The sequence below is a fragment of the Entelurus aequoreus genome, linkage group LG09 (genome assembly GCF_033978785.1).
Source record: "Entelurus aequoreus isolate RoL-2023_Sb linkage group LG09, RoL_Eaeq_v1.1, whole genome shotgun sequence".
NCBI lineage: Eukaryota > Metazoa > Chordata > Actinopteri > Syngnathiformes > Syngnathidae > Entelurus > Entelurus aequoreus.
The window spans coordinates 81,755,627-81,774,766 of NC_084739.1; the positions used below are offsets into that span (position 1 = coordinate 81,755,627).

The 19,140-nt window shown below is 44.3% G+C and overlaps 1 protein-coding gene across 1 annotated transcript; it reads left to right on the forward strand.

Annotated features, from left to right (window-relative positions):
* Positions 1–13,439: 13,439 nt before the first annotated feature.
* Positions 13,440–18,684, forward strand: si:dkey-174i8.1 (arylsulfatase I). Its single transcript, XM_062057923.1, has 3 exons — positions 13,440–13,796; positions 16,518–16,850; positions 16,942–18,684. Exons 1-3 carry the CDS (start codon positions 13,507–13,509, stop codon positions 18,026–18,028), a joined length of 1,710 nt encoding a protein of 569 aa, XP_061913907.1. The 5' UTR covers positions 13,440–13,506; the 3' UTR covers positions 18,029–18,684.
* The last annotated feature ends 456 nt before the right edge of the window (positions 18,685–19,140 follow it).

Genomic DNA, 19,140 nt, shown 5'->3' on the forward strand with positions numbered 1-19,140 from the left:
TTGGGGAAAGTAGCAAGTCATGTCAAGTCAAAAGGCTCAAGTCCAAGTGAAGTCATTGATGTTAAAGTCTAAGTCGAGTTGCAAGTCTCTTTACATTTTGTCAAGTCGAGTCCAAAGTCATCAAATTCATGACTCGAGTCTGACTCGAGTCCAAGTCATGTGACTCGAGTCCACACCTCTGATATCTGTTTATCGATATTGCCAAGTGTGTAAGATATTGATCTATTATCGGTGAAATTGATATTTTACCAAGCCTTAGACACAATGCCACTTCAACCTTGAGTCAAGTCTGAACTCTCAAAAAGTCAGAGTCTCCACAATTAAGCTCTTCACGCTGTCAATAACTATTTTACTCACTGCTGATTTTGTAAATTTACCGCTGACAAAGACGTGAACAGTCAATATTTTTGGAGCTTTTTTTTAACAGTTAGATCAGTGGTTCTTAACCTGGGTTGGATGGAACCCTAGGGGTTGGGTGAGTCGGGCTCAGGGGTTCGGCAGAGGTCAAGACACACCCGACTCATCGTGTAAATAAAAACTTCTCCCTATCGGCGTATTACGGATACGGCAACAGCAGAAGTCAGACTGATTTGCAGGTGTGTCATTTGTTGTGAGTTTATGCACTGTGTTGGTTTTGTTGTTTGAACAAGGTGATGTTCATGCACGGTTCATTTTGTGCACCAGTAAAAAAACATGGTAACACTTTAGTATGGGGAACATATTCACCATTAATTAGCTGCTTATTAACATGCAAATTAGTAACATATTGGCTCTTAACTAGTCATTATTAAGTACTTATTAATGCCTTATTCGGCATGGCCTTAGTATAACCCTAACCCTCTAACCCTGGCCCTAACCCTCTAACCCTAACCCTAACCCAAACCCTAACACTAACCAAATAACTCAAAATTAAGTTTTGTTACTTATAATATGTTCCCCTAGTGTCCAAAAAACTCATTTTGAGTGACACGAAGTCATGTGAGACAAAGAAGTTGTTAACTTTGCTTTTCTAGGGCGCCACTTTCTGACCCAGTCTGAACAGTAACTCGTCAGTTTTACATAGTATATAATACAACTCAACATGTATAAAATGTATTCATTATTATGTTATAAAGGGAACGTATGGACAGAAATAATGCTTGGCATAAATATAAAGCGCAAACTGAAATTAACGCAGACAGTAAACATCTGCTAAACATATTTAGAAACACTGCAATTATAATATAAAATCAGCCCTGAAACAGATAATAGAAATGACAGCAACATTAACATTTAGCATTAGAGATAAAATGAACATATTTAATCTGTTATAACCAGAAGATTTCAGTAATATATTAATCAAAAAGGATGATAGGCTTGTTCTTAGAATATGTTCCCCTAGTGTCCAAAAAACTCTAAATTAAGTCTTTGTTACTTAGAATATGTTCCCCATACTAAAGTGTTACCAAAAACATATAATAACTTTGTCTTGAATTTGAAAAAAAGGGGGGTTGGGTGAATGCGCATATGAACTGGTGAGGTTCGGTACCTCCAACAAGGTTAAGAACCACTGAGATAGAGACAGGATGTAAAATAAAGATTAAATAAAGATTAAACAATAATTTGTGTTTGAGTGAAAAACGTATTTGATCACCAGTCAGGTGTTTGTTTTAGTTGGTCAGCAGGGTTGCACACTTTCCAGGGGAGATTTTGGTCCACTCATCTTTACAGATAATAAAACAGGTAATCCTGTAGAGTTGAAGGCAGTCCTTGGTGGTCCACAGACTGGCTAGTATCACACCATGCTTCTTCCTGAGCCTCTCCTTTGTTGTCCTGGCTGTATGCTTTGGTTCATTGTCCACGTTGCTAGATCCATCCTCATGTTTAAAAATTGCTATGGTTTTCTTATGGTCTCATATTCAGCATTTCTCTGCCTCTAAACACGGCCAGACTTGATGCGAAAGAGCTCCATTTTGGTCTCATCTGGCCAGAGCACATCTTTCCTCTGTCTTTGTATAGTGCGTAACCTTACAAAATGGTCAGGGTAATAAATAATGATTTGCCCCACTGTATACAGAAGAATGTGTTCACACTCATAACATAAGCAACATTGTCTTACCTTCTACAAACCCCGTTTCCATATGAGTTGGGAAATTATGTTAGATGTAAATATAAACGGAATACAATGATTTGCAAATCCTTTTCAAGCCATATTCAATTGAATGCACTACAAAGACAAGATATTTGATGTTCAAACTCATAAACTTTATTTTTTTTTTGCAAATAATAATTAACTTAGAATTTCATGGCTGCAACACGTGCCAAAGTAGTTGGGAAAGGGCATGTTCACCACTGTGTTACATGGCCTTTCCTTTTAACAACACTCAGTAAACGTTTGGGAACTGAGGAGACACATTTTTGAAGCTTCTCAGGTGGAATTCTTTCCCATTCTTGCTTGATGTACAGCTTAAGTTGTTCAACAGTCCGGGGGTCTCCGTTGTGGTATTTTAGGCTTCATAATGCGCCACACATTTTCAATGGGAGACAGGTCTGGACTACAGGCAGGCCAGTCTAGTACCCGCACTCTTTTACTATGAAGCCACGTTGATGTAACACGTGGCTTGGCATTGTCTTGCTGAAATAAGCAGGGGCGTCCATGATAACGTTGCTTGGATGGCAACATATGTTGCTCCAAAACCTGTATGTACCTTTCAGCATTAATGGCGCCTTCACAGATGTGTAAGTTACCCATGTCTTGGGCACTAATACACCCCCATACCATCACAGATGCTGGCTTTTCAACTTTGCGCCTATAACAATCCGGATGGTTCTTTTCCTCTTTGGTCATGAGGACACGACGTCCACAGTTTCCAAAAACAATTTGAAATGTGGACTCGTCAGACCACAGAACACTTTTCCACTTTGTATCAGTCCATCTTAGATGAGCTCAGGCCCAGCAAAGCCGACGGCGTTTCTGGGTGTTGTTGATAAACGGTTTTCGCCTTGCATAGGAGAGTTTTAACTTGCACTTACAGATGTAGCGACCAACTGTAGTTACTGACAGTGGGTTTCTGAAGTGTCCCTGAGCCCATGTGGTGATATCCTTTACACACTGATGTCACTTGTTGATGCAGTACAGCCTGAGGGATGGAAGGTCACGGGCTTAGCTGCTTACGTGCAGTGATTTCTCCAGATTCTCCGAACCCTTTGATGATATTACAGAGCGTAGATGGTGAAATCCCTAAATTCTTGCAATAGCTGGTTGAGAAAGGTTTTTCTTAAACTGTTCAACAATTTGCTCAGGCATTTGTTGACAAAGTGGTGACCCTCGCCCCTTCCTTGTTTGTGAATGACTGAGCATTTCATGGAATCTACTTTTATACCCAATCATGGCACCCACCTGTTCCCAATTAGCCTGCACACCTGTGGGATGTTCCAAATAAGTGTTTGATGAGCATTCCTCAACTTGATCAGTATTTATTGCCACCTTTCCCAACTTCTTTGTCACGTGTTGCTGCCATCAAATTCTAAAGTTAATCATTATTTGCAAAAAAAAAAAAAGTTTATCAGTTTGAACATGAAATATGTTGTCTTTGTAGCATATTCAACTGAATATGGGTTAAAAATGATTTGCAAATAATTGTATTCCGTTTATATTTACATCTAACACAATTTCCCAACTCATATGGAAACGGGGTTTGTACATTAACACATTTACTGCATGATTTTTGTTTTGTTTTGTTTACTTTCCATCGTAATACCCCTTTTTTTTTAAAACTCAGCATCCGTTAAGCTACACCTGGAGACTCCCAGGTAAAAGCGACACGCCGTTTTAAGCAGCTTTGTTTTTGCTTCACTCTCCTCTAGCATCCCTCTAATTGGCTTCCCCTCTGCCATGGTCATCTATTTTGTTCCTGTCTTATAACTCAGTGCTTCTCGCTTGGCCTTCACTCTCTCTATAGACAAAAAGGTTGCAAAATGTGCCGCCGGGGTGAGGCAAACAAGAGTCTGATCTGAAAACATAGAGTAGACAATTGGCTCGGAATGTGAGCGATTGATTTCCTCTCGGCGTTATGGGAAAGGAGTGGCAATGAGGTGAAGGCTGAGAGCCTTTGCGGTCGATACAAAGTCCCATCACAGCGCCGGATGTTCCTTCGTGGCCGGGTCAGTTTTCATGGTCACAAGTGGAGCAGTAATTGTTGTCAGGTGACTATTAATTGAGCGCTATCAGCTGTGGGCTCAAGCTGATAGGACAGGGGTTATCATGTGCTTTCCTTTAGAGATCACAGCAGGGGAAATCTGTGAAGGAGAAGGGAATGACAATGTTTAACTAATTACTTTGGTTACAGTGCTAATAGTTGTCGTAATAACAAGTTTTGTTGCTGTTTTAGGCCCCTTCTACACTAAGCCGGCTAAGTTTATCCAGGGTAACCTTATCCTTGTCCACACACACACAATGGTCGTTTAAAGGCCTACTGAAATGACATTTTTTTATTTAAACGGGGATAACAGATCCATTCTATGTGTCATACTTGATCATTTCGTGATATTGCCATATTTTTGCTGAAAGGATTTAGTAGAGAACATCGACGATAAAGTTCGCAACTTTTGGTCTCTGATAAAAAAAAGCCTTGCCTGTACCGGAAGTAGCGTGACGTCACCGGAGGAAGGGCTGCTCACATTTCCCCGTTGTTTACACCAGCAGCGAGAGCGATTCGGACCGAGAAAGCGACGATTGCCCCATTAATTTGAGCAAGGATGAAAGATTTGTGGATGAGGAACGTGAGAGTGAAGGACTAGAGTGCAGTGCAGGACGTATCTTTTTTCGCTCTGACCGTAACTTAGATACAAGGGCTCATTGGATTCCACACTTTTTCCTTTTTCTATTGTGGATCACGGATTTGTATTTTAAACCACCTGGGATACTATATCCTCTTGAAAATGAGAGTCGAGAACGCGAAATGGACATTCACAGTGACTTTTATCTCCACGACAATACATTGGTGAAGCACATTAGCTACGGAGCTAACATGATAGCATCGCGCTTAAATGCAGATAGAAACAAAAGAAATAAGCCCCTGACTGGAAGGATAGACAGAAGATCAACAATACTACTATCAGGAGACACCGAACCAAACACTGGACCTGTAACCACACGGTTAATGCTGTGCCGCCTGTCGAAGCCTAGCAATGCTGTTGCTAACAATGTAGCAATGTTAATTGAAGCTAACTTAGCTACGGGACCTCGTCAGAGCTATGATAAAAACATTAGCGCTCCACGCACGGCAGCTCTCATCTGCTCATCGACATCCGTGCTCACCTGCGTTCCAGCGATCGACGGCGCGACGAAGGACTTCACCCGATCATCGATGCGGTCGGCGGCTAGCGTCGGATAGCGCGTCTGCTATCCAACTCAAAGTCCTCCTGGTTGTGTTGCTGCAGCCAGCCGCTAATACACCGATCCCACCTACAGCTTTCTTCTTTGCAGTCTTCATTGTTCATTAAACAAATTGCAAAAGATTCACCAACACAGATGTCCAGAATACTGTGGAATTTTGTGATGAAAACAGAGCTGTTTGTATTGGGATACAATGTGTCCCAATACTTCCGCTTCAACTATTGACGTCACGCGCAAACGTCATCATACCTAGACGTTTTCAAGCGGAAATTTCCCGAGAAATTTAAAATGTCACTTTATAAGTTAACCCAGCCGTATTGGCATGTGTTGCAATGTGAAGATTTCATCATTGATATATAAACTATCAGACTGCGTGGTCGGTAGTAGTGGCTTTCAGTAGGCCTTTAAGAACCCCTCCCCGCCTCCGTCCACCGGCGCAACGCGACCTAGTACGCATGCGCAGAAAATGCGCATGTCATAGTCACCTCCAGTGTTGCTTTGTGTTCAAGTTCATAAATTTAATTTAACTTATCTGAACAATATCCAGTGTTGTGGTATTTCAATTAACTGGAATCCAGTGTGCTGTGGGCCCTATTGTAGTGAATCACACCTGAGCCATCAAAAATGTATCAAATCTTTAATGGACACGTGAAAATAAACAGTGTGACAAAGAACATTTTACAACAATCAATCTAGATTAGTAAAATGGTAGGGTCTCCCAAGACAAACAGGTCCTAGGTGAGGGATCAGACAAAGAGCAGCTCAAAGACTTCTATGGAAAGGAAACAACAAGGATTCAGATTTCCCTCGCCCGGACGCGGGTCACCGGGGCCCCCCTCCGGAGCCAGGCCCGGAGTTGGGGCACGATGGCGAGCGCCTGGTGGCCGGGCCTGTCCCCATGGGGCCCGGCCGGGCACAGCCCGAAGAGGCAACGTGGGTCTCCCCTCCAATGGGCTCACCAGTCATGGGAGGGGCCATAGAGGTCGGGTGCATTGTGAGCTGGGTGGCAGCCGAAGGCAGGGCACTTGGCGGTCCGATCCTCGGCTACATAAGCTAGCTCTTGGGACGTGGAACGTCACCTCGCTGGGGGGAAGGAGCCTGAGCTTGCGCGCGAGGTAGAGAAGTTCCGGCTGGATATAGTCGGACTCACCTCGACGCACAGCAAGGGCTCTGGAACCAGTTCTCTCGAGAGGGACTGGACTCTCTTCCACTCTGGCGTTGCACGCAGTGAGAGGCGACGAGCTGGGGTAGCAATTCTTGTTGCCCCCCGACTCAAAGTCTGCATGTTGGAGTTCAACCCGGTGGACGAGAGGGTAGCTTCCCTCCGCCTTCGGGTGGGGGGACGGGTCCTGACTGTTGTTTGTGCTTACGCACCAAACAGCAGTTCAGAGTACCCACCCTTTTTGGATACACTCGAGGGAGTACTGGAAAGTGCTCCCCCGGGTGATTCCCTTGTCCTACTGGGTGACTTCAACGCTCATGTTGGCAACAACAGTGAAACCTGGAGAGGTGTGATTGGGAAGAATGGCCGCCCGGATCTGAACCCGAGTGGTGTTTTGTTATTGGACTTTTGTGCTCGTCACTGATTGTCCATAACGAACACCATGTTCAAGCATAAGGGTGTCCATATGTGCACTTGGCACCAGGACACCCTAGGCCGCAGTTCCGTGATCGACTTTGTAGTTGTGTCATCGGATTTGCGGCCTCATGTTTTGGACACTCGGGTGAAGAGAGGGGCGGAGTTTTCTACCGATCACCACCTGGTGGTGAGTTGGCTGCGATGGTGGGGGAGGATGCCGGACAGACCTGGCAGGCCCAAACGCATTGTGAGGGTCTGCTGGGAACGTCTGGCAGAGTCTCCTGTCAGAGAGAGTTTCAATTCCCACCTCTGGAAGAACTTTGAACATGTTACGGGGGAGGTGCTGGACATTGAGTCCGAGTGGACCATGTTCCGCACCTCTATTGTCGAGGCGGCTGATTGGAGCTGTGGCCGCAAGGTAGTTGGTGCCTGTCGTGGCGGTAATTCTAGAACCCGTTGGTGGACACCGGCGGTAAGGGATGCCGTCAAGCTGAAGAAGGAGTCCTATTGGGTTCTTTTGGCTCATGGGACTCCGGAGGCAGCAGACAGGTACCGACAGGCCAAGCGGTGTGCGGCTTCAGCGGTCGCGGAGGCAAAAACTCGGACATGGGAGGAGTTCGGCGAGGCCATGGAAAACGACTTCCGGACGGCTTCGAAGCGATTCTGGACCACCATCCGCCGCCTCAGGAAGGGGAAGCAGTGCACTGTCAACACCGTGTATGGTGCGGATGGTGTTCTGCTGACCTCGACTGCGGATGTTGTGGATCGGTGGAGGGAATACTTCGAAGACCTCCTCAATCCCACCGACACGTCTTCCTATGAGGAAGCAGTGCTTGGGGAATCTGTGGTGGGCTCTCCTATTTCTGGGGCTGAGGTTGCTGAGGTAGTTAAAAAGCTCCTCGGTGGCAAGGCCCCGGGGGTGGATGAGATCCGCCCGGAGTTCCTTAAGGCTCTGGATGCTGTGGGGCTGTCTTGGTTGACAAGACTCTGCAGCATCGCGTGGACATCGGGGGCGGTACCTCTGGATTGGCAGACCGGGGTGGTGGTTCCTCTCTTTAAGAAGGGGAACCGGAGGGTGTGTTCCAACTATCGTGGGATCACACTCCTCAGCCTTCCCGGTAAGGTCTATTCGGGTGTACTGGAGAGGAGGCTACGCCGGATAGTCGAACCTCGGATTCAGGAGGAACAGTGTGGTTTTCGTCCTGGTCGTGGAACTGTGGACCAGCTCTATACTCTCGGCAGGGTCCTTGAGGGTGCATGGGAGTTTGCCCAACCAGTCTACATGTGCTTTGTGGACTTGGAGAAGGCATTCGACCGTGTCCCTCGGGAGGTCCTGTGGGGAGTGCTCAGAGAGTATGGGGTATCGGACTGTCTGATTGTGGCGGTCCGCTCCCTGTATGATCAGTGTCAGAGCTTGGTCCGCATTGCCGGCAGTAAGTCGGACACGTTTCCAATGAGGGTTGGACTCCGCCAAGGCTGCCCTTTGTCACCGATTCTGTTCATAACTTTTATGGACAGAATTTCTAGGCGCAGTCAAGGCGTTGAGGGGATCTGGTTTGGTGGCTGCAGGATTAGGTCTCTGCTTTTTGCAGAGGATGTGGTCCTGATGGCTTCATCTGGCCAGGATCTTCAGCTCTCACTGGATCGGTTCGCAGCCGAGTGTGAAGCGACTGGAATGAGAATCATCACCTCCAAGTCCGAGTCCATGGTTCTTGCCCGGAAAAGGGTGGAGTGCCATCTCCGGGTTGGGGAGGAGACCCTGCCCCAAGTGGAGGAGTTCAAGTACCTAGGGGTCTTGTTCACGAGTGAGGGAAAAGTGGATCGTGAGATCGACAGGCGGATCGGTGCGGCGTCTTCAGTAATGCGGACACTGTATCGGTCCGTTGTGGTGAAGAAGGAGCTGAGCCGGAAGGCAAAGCTCTCAATTTACCGGTCGATCTACGTTCCCATCCTCACCTATGGTCATGAGCTTTGGGTCATGACCGAAAGGACAAGATCACGGGTACAGGCGGCCGAAATGAGTTTCCTCCGCCGGGTGGCGGGGCTCTCCCTTAGAGATAGGGTGAGAAGCTCTGCTATCCGGGGGGAGCTCAAAGTAAAGCCACTGCTCCTCCACATCGAGAGGAGCCAGATGAGGTGGTTCGGGCATCTGGTCAGGATGCCACCCGAACGCCTCCCTCGGGAGGTGTTTAGGGCACGTCCAACCGGTAGGAGGCCACGGGGAAGACCCAGGACACGTTGGGAAGACTATGTCTCCCGGCTGGCCTGGGAACGCCTCGGGATCCCCCGGGAGGAGCTGGACGAAGTGGCTGGGGAGAGGAAAGTCTGGGCTTCCCTGCTTAGGCTGCTGCCCCCGCGACCCGACCTCGGATAAGCGGAAGAAGATGGATGGATGGCAATCTAGATATCTGGACAGGACACTCCTCACTCTTTTGCCTTCACCTTCATTGTCCATTCGTTTTTGGTGACTTTATATACTCTGGACCTAGACGTTGAGTCCGAGACATACATGGCGGACGATGACTGATACAGTCTGCTTTGCCAGTCCAAATGCATTCGCTGTTTTCCGTAGTCTTCCCTCGACGGCCAGGTAATACAAAACACATGCTACCTTTTTTATCACATCCACGGGAGCCCGCATTCTCGTTGTCTCTCCTTTGACAAATGGACAAAGTTTTTCGGTAAGTAGAATCACAGCTGACCCGGACATTCGAAAGTTTTCTGAGAAGTGTTGTATCCCAAATAGCTGCAATCGCTTTCTCTTAAGGTAGTCATGTGTGATTTCCACAAGCGTCTGTACATGTACAGCAGGGGTGTCCAAAGTGCGGCCCGGGGGCCATTTGCGGCCCGCAGCTGATTGTTTACCGGCCCACCACACATTCTGGAAATGATATTGCAAAAATTTAAAAAACAATTTAAAAAAAAAGGTGGAATGAGGTGAAATCTAACTAGAAAAAGTTGCAATGTTGACACAAAGCTGCCATGCAGGCTGTTTTTTTTTCTTTTGTCTATCTTTATTTTTATTTTTTTTGCCATTGCTCAAAAAAAAAAAAAAAATCAATGTTATAATGGATTATTGACCTATTCAAGGCTCCGATTATTTCAAATATTTCACTTTAAAATGTTTTATGTGGAAAATATTGCAGAAAATATTGTGTGGTTGCCATAGAAAAACATCAACATTTTCTTTAACTAAAGAGCATAAAACAAACAAAATAATAGTTCAAACGTAAAATGGACAGATATATCTGAAGTTGATCTTGTAACGTAAGTGTTGAAAGTAAAAAAAAACACTAATAAAAATGTATCACTTTATATGAGTGGGGCACCTTTTGGATCCCAAATATATTTAATGGGATTTTACTTATCTTTTCACTGTGATTACTCAAAAATAATAATAAATTAAAATCAATGGTGTCCTGCATTATTGATGTTTTTAAGGCTCTAATTACTTCACATCCAACATTGCTTTCTGATTGTTTTGGGCAGTGGGGGAAATACTGCATATTTCAGTTTTATTATAAAAAAAACAAAGTTCTCTTTGACAGAAAAGGCATAAAACCTTTTTGGGTTTTTTTAACTTTATATCAACCTGAAGTTGATATACTGTAGAGATTTACTGTAAGAGTTAAATAAAAAATGTAAATAAAAATGTACTTGTTTTTAACATTTTAATGACTTAGACCCCAGTCAGTAAAAAAAAAAATCATATATTTTGTTATGGTGTGAAAATGAAAAATATCAAAATGTGTCTGTTTATCTGTGTTGGCCCTGTGATGAGGTGGCGACTTGTCCAGGGTGTACCCCGCCTTCCACCCGAATGCAGCTGAGATAGGCTCCAGCACCCCCCGCGACCCCAAAAAGAACAAGCGGTAGAAAATGGATGGATGGATGGCCCTCGCATGCTTTAATTTTTCCGTGTGCGGCCCTCAGTGGAAAAAGTTTGGACACCCCTGATGTACAGGAAGGAGAAACACGGGCATGTCTGAAAGATTCGCCTCCATCTTTCTAGTGGTTTCCGCCGAGTTCCCGAACGGGTTGTTATAAAGCTGCCTGTGGCGCGTTCTTTCTGATGTCACTTCCTGTGTGGGGCGCGGTCTTTCTGGCGTCACTTCCTCTCCGAACTCAGTTTGTAAACGATCAATGAGTCCATAAAAAGCTAAGAAATAGACGTCGCACTTACCCGGATAAAAAATTGTCCAAAGAGGGGGGCCTTAAACGATGGTTTAGTGCAGGGGTGTCCAAACTTTTTCCACTGAGGGCCGCACACGGAAAAATGAAAGCCTGCGGGGGTCATTTTGATAGTTTTCATTTTCAAATCATAACAAAATATATGGATTTTGTTTTGTTTTTCCCTGTAGGGCTCCCGGAGACCATAAAGGGTCTAAGTCATTAAAATGTTAAAAACAAGTCAAATTATTTTTTAATTTTTTTAATTTAACGCGTACAGTAAATCTCTACAGTATATCAACTTCAGGTTGTTATAAAATTTAAAAAACCAAAAAGGTTTTATGCCTTTTCTGTCAAGACAACTTAGTTTTTTATAATAAAAGTGAAATATGCAGTATTTCCCCCACTGCCCAAAACATTCAGAAAGCAATGTTTGATGTGAAGTAATTAGAGCCTTAAAAAGATCAATAATGCAAGACACCATTGACATTAATTCATTGTTATTTTGGAGTAATCACAGTGAAAAGATAAATAAAATCCCATTAAATATATTTAGGATACAAAAGATGCCCCACTCATAAAGTGATACATTTGTATTAGTTTTTTTTTACTTTCAACACTTAAATTACGAGATCAACTTCAGATATATCTTTCGATTTTACGTTTAAACTATTATTTTGTTTGTTTTATGCTGTTTTGTCAAAGAAAACGTTGATGTTTTTGTATGGCAACCACACAATATATGCAATATTTTCCACATAAAACATTTTAAAGTGAAATATTTTAAATAATTGGAGCCTTGAAAAGGTCAATAATTCATTATAACATTGTTTTTTGTTTTGTTTTAAGCAATGGCAAAAAAAGAAAAATAAAGATAGACAAAACAGCCTGCATGGCAGCTTTGTGTCAACATTGCAACTTTTTCTAGTTAGATTTCACCTCATTCCACTTTTTGTAATGTTTATTTTTGCAATAGCATTTCCAGAATGTGTGGCGGGCCGGTAAACAATTAGCTGCGGGTCGCAAATGGCCCCCGGGCCGCACTTTGGACACCCCTGGTTTGTGACTGAAACGGGGCTTAGGTTAAATGATTATTCGTTTAAGGCAGGGGTCGGGAACCTTTTTGGCTGAGAGAGCCATAAAAAGCCAAATATTTTAATTTTTTTCTGTGAGAGCCATATCATATTTTTTGAACACTGAATACCACTAAATGCGTGCATTTTTAAGTAAGACCGACATTTTTAGAGTATAACAAGTCTATTATTATTTTTAATAACATTGTTATTCTGAATTTAACCAATAATAAACAAAATACTTCTTACCAATAATGCGACGTGTTGAACCGGTGCAGTAGAAAAACAGATGGATGGAATAAAATGCATGAGAATGTTTTATATTTTGAACGTTATTTTTAACAGTGTGATTATCAGCGAGATTACTTATTAATTATCGTGTTAAGCAATGTCAGCTAAGATTTATCTGAGAGCCAGATGCAGTCATCAAAAGAGCCACATCTGGCTCGAGAGCCATAGGTTCCCTACCCCTGGTTTAAGGGGTTATCCGGCTTAGTGTAGACATAGCCTTAGTCTGACAGGTTTGGGAATATAGATTTAAAAATACTGTATAATATATTTATTTAGCTTTTTTGAAAGAGTTTATGTGCATTTATGTGGCTGTTCCAACAGTATATCTGTTTTTGTGACACCAATAAATTATTTGATATTTTCAAGTCTGAGACATTTGGGTTGTATGCCAGTTTAATGAATAGTGTGTGTGTGTGTGTGTGTGTGTGTGTGTGTGTGTGTGTGTGTGTGTGTGTGTGTGTGTGTGTGCGTGTGTGTGTGTGTGTGTGTGTGTGTGTGTGTGTGTGTGTGTGTGTGTGTGCGTGTGTGTGTGTGTGTGTGTGTCTGTGTGTGTGTGTGTGTGTGTGTGTGTGCGTGCGTGTGTGTGTGTGTGTGTGTGTGTGTGTGCGTGTGTGTGTGTGTGTGTGTGTGTGTGTGTGTGTGTGTGTGCGTGTGTGTGTGTGTGTGTGTGTGTGTGTGTGTGTGTGTGTGTGTGTGTGTGTGTGTGTGTGTGTGTGTGTCTGTGTGTGTGCTTCAGTTGCCTGAAGTTTCCAGCCAAAGTGTGAGGCGTCCAAAAGCCCCTGGAATGTGTTAAGGTACTGCAAAGCTGTGTCTCTCTGACGCACAATCAAAGGCACACTCACGACTCTTTGCCCCTCTATGCATTATAACCTACACCCACCACGGTATCTGGCTCCAATTTACCCTTGTGTGATACTACTTTTGGTTTCAGATTCCCGAAAATGGACTGATAGGACTTTTGGGAGAGGTTTATAGAAAACGAGCGACCAGCAGACTGAGTAGAGCAGCTACTGAAGATGAGGAGCAATATCTTCTTTGCATTATTCCTGATTATTTGGGAGATCTGGCTCCAAGGCTTCGGCTGTAGCGGGGAACCAAAGCCCGGCACAGGAAAGTCGCCAGGGCTCAAAGCTCCCCATGTCATGTTCGTCATGGTGGATGACCAAGGCTATGGTGACATCGGCTACCATGGCTCAGATATTCACACTCCTGCACTGGATCAGCTGGCAGCGGAAGGGGTGAAACTTGAAAATTATTACGTCCAACCAATCTGCTCACCCTCTCGTAGCCAACTCATGACAGGACGGTAAGTCATTTAGCTTTTTTTTTTTTGTTATATAATGGAAAAATAGGCTACCATATCTAGGGATACACAATAATTGCAATTTAAACCCTTACCGATAACCGATAATTTCCAGACCTTTACAACCGATAACGATAACTGATATTCATGTATATATATTTACACAAGATTTTGAGAGAAGAAATAAATGTAACAGTTCACACTTTTGCCCAATATGTATACACGCTAACCAAACATATATAAATCTAGGGATAAAGATAATACACTTCCTTCTATAATGATCCATTGAAAACAATTCGAAGCATCAAAATGTTGGAACTTATTGATATTTCACTTTTTCAATTCTTTATTTGATATAGTGCATATCAAGTAACTATGCTGCCCACTAGACAGCATTGAGGAGGTGGCTGACAGAAGGATGTTGACGAAGTCCACGTCCATTATGTCCAATCCCTCTCCCCCCTTGCACAACATGGAGTAGCTCCTTCAGCATGACAGTTAGATCCACAGTGCTGTAAGGAGCACTACTGCAGGTCTTTTCCAACCACAGCCAGAAGACTTTACAACACATTTATGTGATTAGTGTGAGCTGCTTTTTTGAAGGTGTGCAATATAGGTGTTAAGAAAGTGTGCTTGTTTTATTTCTTATCTATACAAGGCACAATTGTTAGTGTGCAATATGTATTATTTATGACTCATTTTTAGTTTTTCATTATGTTTCACTTTAATTACTGTGTGTAAAAATGTGCACTGCAATCACATAATTTCCCATGGTGGGATGAATAAAAGTCTATTATATCGTATTCTGCATTGCCATTAGCAACAACACGGAAACAAGTGGAGTCACATCTCTTGTTGATTGACAAAGATAACATTGAATTTTTACCAGACAGTAATAAAGTAATAAAATAGTGCAATAAGTGTTTGCTCCTCAAAATGGCAACATTGCATTGTACAACATACAGTAAATAAATCAGGGTTCAAATGATGAAGTGCATTTTTTCCACTAAGAAATCATAAAAGGTGTCTGAGTTTCATGTGGCTCCAAATGAACAATGAAGTTAAACAAACTACTCATTTTGATGTCAAGTTCTTTCGCATTTTCTTTCAAAATGTTTGCCTGTTGTCAAAACACTTTCTCATCAGTCTTATGGCTTCAGGTTTGCTGCGGTCGGCACAATTAACGCTCGGCCTCGGCTTAGCAGCACAGGCAGCATTGTACTGCTTCCCTAAATCTTCATCTTAGTGAATTTCAAGGTGACTTATCGGCTTTCAAGGCCTACTGAAAGCCACTACTAGCGACCACGCAGTCTGATAGTTTATATATCAATGATGAAATCTTAACATTGCAACACATGCCAATACGGCCGGGTTAACTTATAAAGTGACATTTTACATTTCCCGCCAAACTTCCGGTTGAAAACGTCTATGTATGATGACGTATGCGCGTGACCGGAAGTATTGGGACACATTGTATCTCAATACAAACAGCTCTGTTTTCATCGCAAAATTCCACAGTATTCTGGACATCTGTGTTGGTGAATCTTTTGCAATTTGTTTAATGAACAATGGAGACTGCAAAGAAGAAAGCTGTAGGTGGGATCGGTGTATTAGCGGCTGGCTGCAGCAACACAACCAGGAGGACTTTGAGGATAGCAGATGCGCTATCCGACGCTAGCCGCTGACCGCATCGATGATCGGGTGAAGTCCTTCGTCGCTCCGTCGATCGCTGGAACGCAGGTGAGCACGGGTGTTGATGAGCAGATGAGGGCTGGCGTAGGTGGAGCGCTAATGTTTTTATCATAGCTCTGACGAGGTCCCGTAGCTAAGTTAGCTTCAATGGCGTCGTTAGCAACAGCATTGCTAGGCTTCGACAGACGGCACAGCATTAACCGTGTAGTTACAGGTCCAGTGTTTGGTTCGGTGTCTCCTGATAGTAGTATTGTTGATCTTCTGTCTATCCTTCCAGTCAGGGGCTTATTTCTTTTGTTTCTATCTGCATTTAAGCACGATGCTATCACGTTAGCTCCGTAGCTAAAGTGCTTCACCGATGTATTGTCCTGGAGATAAAAGTCACTGTGAATGTCCATTTCGCGTTCTCGACTCTCATTTTCAAGAGGATATAGTATCCGAGGTGGTTTAAAATACAAATCCGTGATCCACAATAGAAAAAGGAGAAAGTGTGGAATCCAATGAGCCCTTTTACCTAAGTTACGGTCAGAGGGAAAAAAGATACGTCCTGCACTGCACTCTAGTCCTTCACTCTCACGTTCCTCATCCACAAATCTTTCATCCTGGCTCAAATTAATGGGGTAATCGTCGCTTTCTCTGTCCAAATCGCTCTCGCTGCTGGTGTAAACAACAGGGAAATGTGAGGAGCCTTTCAACCTGCGACGTCACGCTACTTCCGGTACAGGCAAGGCTTTTTTTATCAGCGACCAAAAGTTGCGAACTTTATCGTCGATGTTCTCTACTAAATCCTTTCAGCAAAAATATGGCAATATCGCGAAATGATCAAGTATGACACATAGAATGGATCTGCTATCCCCGTTTAAATAAAGACATTTCATTTCAGTAGGCCTTTAAAGTGTCACATAAATGTTTTATGATGTTCAAAAAACCCTAGAGTGAAATCTTGCTGCATTCATTCTGTGAAATATTTGTTTTTGTTTATGACCAACATAACAGCAAGCTTTTTTCTTTACTTCCCCACTTTGGAGCCAGCTACCAAATTCACACCGGGCTCCAGCATTCAATCATCCGGCCACGTCAACCTCTTTGCCTTCCGCCAGACATTCCCACCCTACCCGAGAGTCTGACCAAGGCAGGCTATGCCACTCATATGGTAGGCAAATGGCACCTGGGCTTCTGCAGGCCCGGATGCTTACCCACGGGACGAGGCTTCCAAAGCTTCCTCGGGACGCTCACCGGCAGCGGGGATCACTTTTCCTACCAGAGCTGTGACGGGGCGGAAGCTTGCGGATTTGATCTGCATGAAGGAGACAGGCCTGCGTGGGAGCTGGCTGGCAATTACTCAACTTCACTTTACATTGACAGGTGAGTGTCACAGTTGTTTCAGGCTTTTTCCATTCCAATTGAAAATGTTGTCAACAGAGTCCGTTAAAACATGTTTCCTCTATCCAAACAGAGTGAAGCAGATTCTGAGGAGCCACGACCCTCAGATACCTCTTTTCCTCTATCTGTCCCTTCAGGCTGCACACACACCTTTGCAGGTACCGGACCACTTCCTGCACCCATACAGTTCTCAGGGTAATCGTGTCAGGCGTCACTATGCAGCCATGTTGAGCTGCTTGGATGATGGGGTCAGGCAAGTGGTTCAAGAGCTGAAATCCAGCGGACTCTATAATAACTCAATTCTAATCTATTCCTCTGATAATGGCGGGCAGCCACTGTCCGGGGGCAGCAACTGGCCACTAAGAGGCGGCAAAGGGACTTACTGGGAAGGTGGCGTCCGAGCAGTGGGCTTTGTCCACAGCCCCATCCTGAAGAGGAAGGGTGTCATTAGCAAAGCTCTGATCCACGTCTCTGACTGGTATCCCACTTTACTGGCGCTGTCTGGGACCGGGCAATCCCTCCATGGTCTGGATGGCCATGATGTGTGGGGTACCATTAGCGAGGGTTTACCATCTCCTCGCACTGAAATCCTTTTTAACATTGACCCAGTCTCCAGGAAGCCCGGGGAGCCCTATGACAAGGCTTTGGTGCTTAACGGCTTTGGCATCTGGGACACAGCAGTGAGGGCAGCCATTCGTGCTGGCGATTGGAAGCTTTTGACCGGAAACGTGGGCGATGGCGACTGGACTCCACCACAAGCCTTCGCAGACAGTCCAGAGAGGTGGCAGAAACTGGAAAAGAGGCGTAACAAGGTGGGGAAGTCGGTTTGGCTGTTTAACATCTCATCTGACCCTTACGAGAGGTCAGATATGGCCCAAGCTCGTCCTGAGATAGTTAAGCATCTTCTCACCAGGCTGGCAGAGTACAACCAGACTGCTGTGATGGCAAACAATCCCCCCGACGACCCTTTGGCAGACCCTGAGCTGCACGGTGGCGTATGGGGCCCCTGGATGGGCCTTGAAGGCCAAGAGCATTATGACGGGGAGGGGGGTCTCAGGAAAGAAAGGGTGACAAAAGTAAAGCAGTGCAAGTTATGCAAATTGAGAGCTCTCTTTAAAAAGGTGGAGTCACGTCTGCAGAAGAATGCTGTATTCTTCTGAGTGCTGTGGCCAGGATTGTGATAGGATTAAGAAGCACACGTTTGAAATGACCCCGTCATTTTTGAGGGGAGCTTAAGGGGTCTATACCAACCCCTTATTTGATTAATTGACCGAAATAGTGGAATGTCCGAAGCATACTAGAGATCAAGGTTAGGAGATAAACAAGGAACTCATTTATTATTTTGTAGTCAAGAAAGATGACAGAAAGCTTCCAAGATGACTTCTCTCTGTGTCTCATCGTCTTGTCATCCATGCCCCCCCCATTCCCTCCAGCCCTCTCAGGGTGACAGAAAGACACCCCCAGGTGTAGCTTTTGTCACCCTATTTTCCTTAGTCGTACATTTGATCACATCACAGTTGTCTGAGCTACAACCACCGTGCAAGGTCCACTCCCTGTACCAGTGACAAACCTCTGATATTCCTCATGGCGTCATCAGCGATCCCATACATGACACAGCAGAACCAGCAGAACCACGAGATACCTTCCCGAGTGTAGCTTGGTAATGAATATTCAGCTGTCCTCATTCGCTTTTTCATTTCCCCTCTGGTCAACTCCCCCACACTCTCCCAGCAAACCTCTCCCTTGTGTTTCACTTTTTCTTTTTTTCCTCTCTGCTCCTACTCACTTCGGGTTCTGTACAAAGCGCACAGTTTGATAATAGAAGAGAGAAGTTCATCTGTATAGGTATACTGTACATGATTGCAATAAAGTCACTTTGAATACCCCTCACATGTATTTATGTTTGTACTGGGAAAACCTAGACTGATTGAAACTTGTATTAGTAGATTGCACAGTACAGTACATATTCCGTACAATTTACCACTAAATGGTAACACCCCAATACGTTTTATCAACTTGTTTTTAGTCGGGGTCCACATTAATCAATCCATGGACAAAAGGCATAAAACAAGTTTAATTTTCAGATTTTCTAGGTCAGTAGAGTGTGTAGGCCAGGGGTGTCCAAACTTTTTCCACTGAGGGCCGCACACGAAAAAATTAAAGCATGTGGGGGCCATTTTGATATTTTTCATTTTCAAACCATAACAAAATATATGCATTTTTTCATTTATTTTACCTTCAGGGGCCCCGGGGACCATAAAGGGTCTCAGTC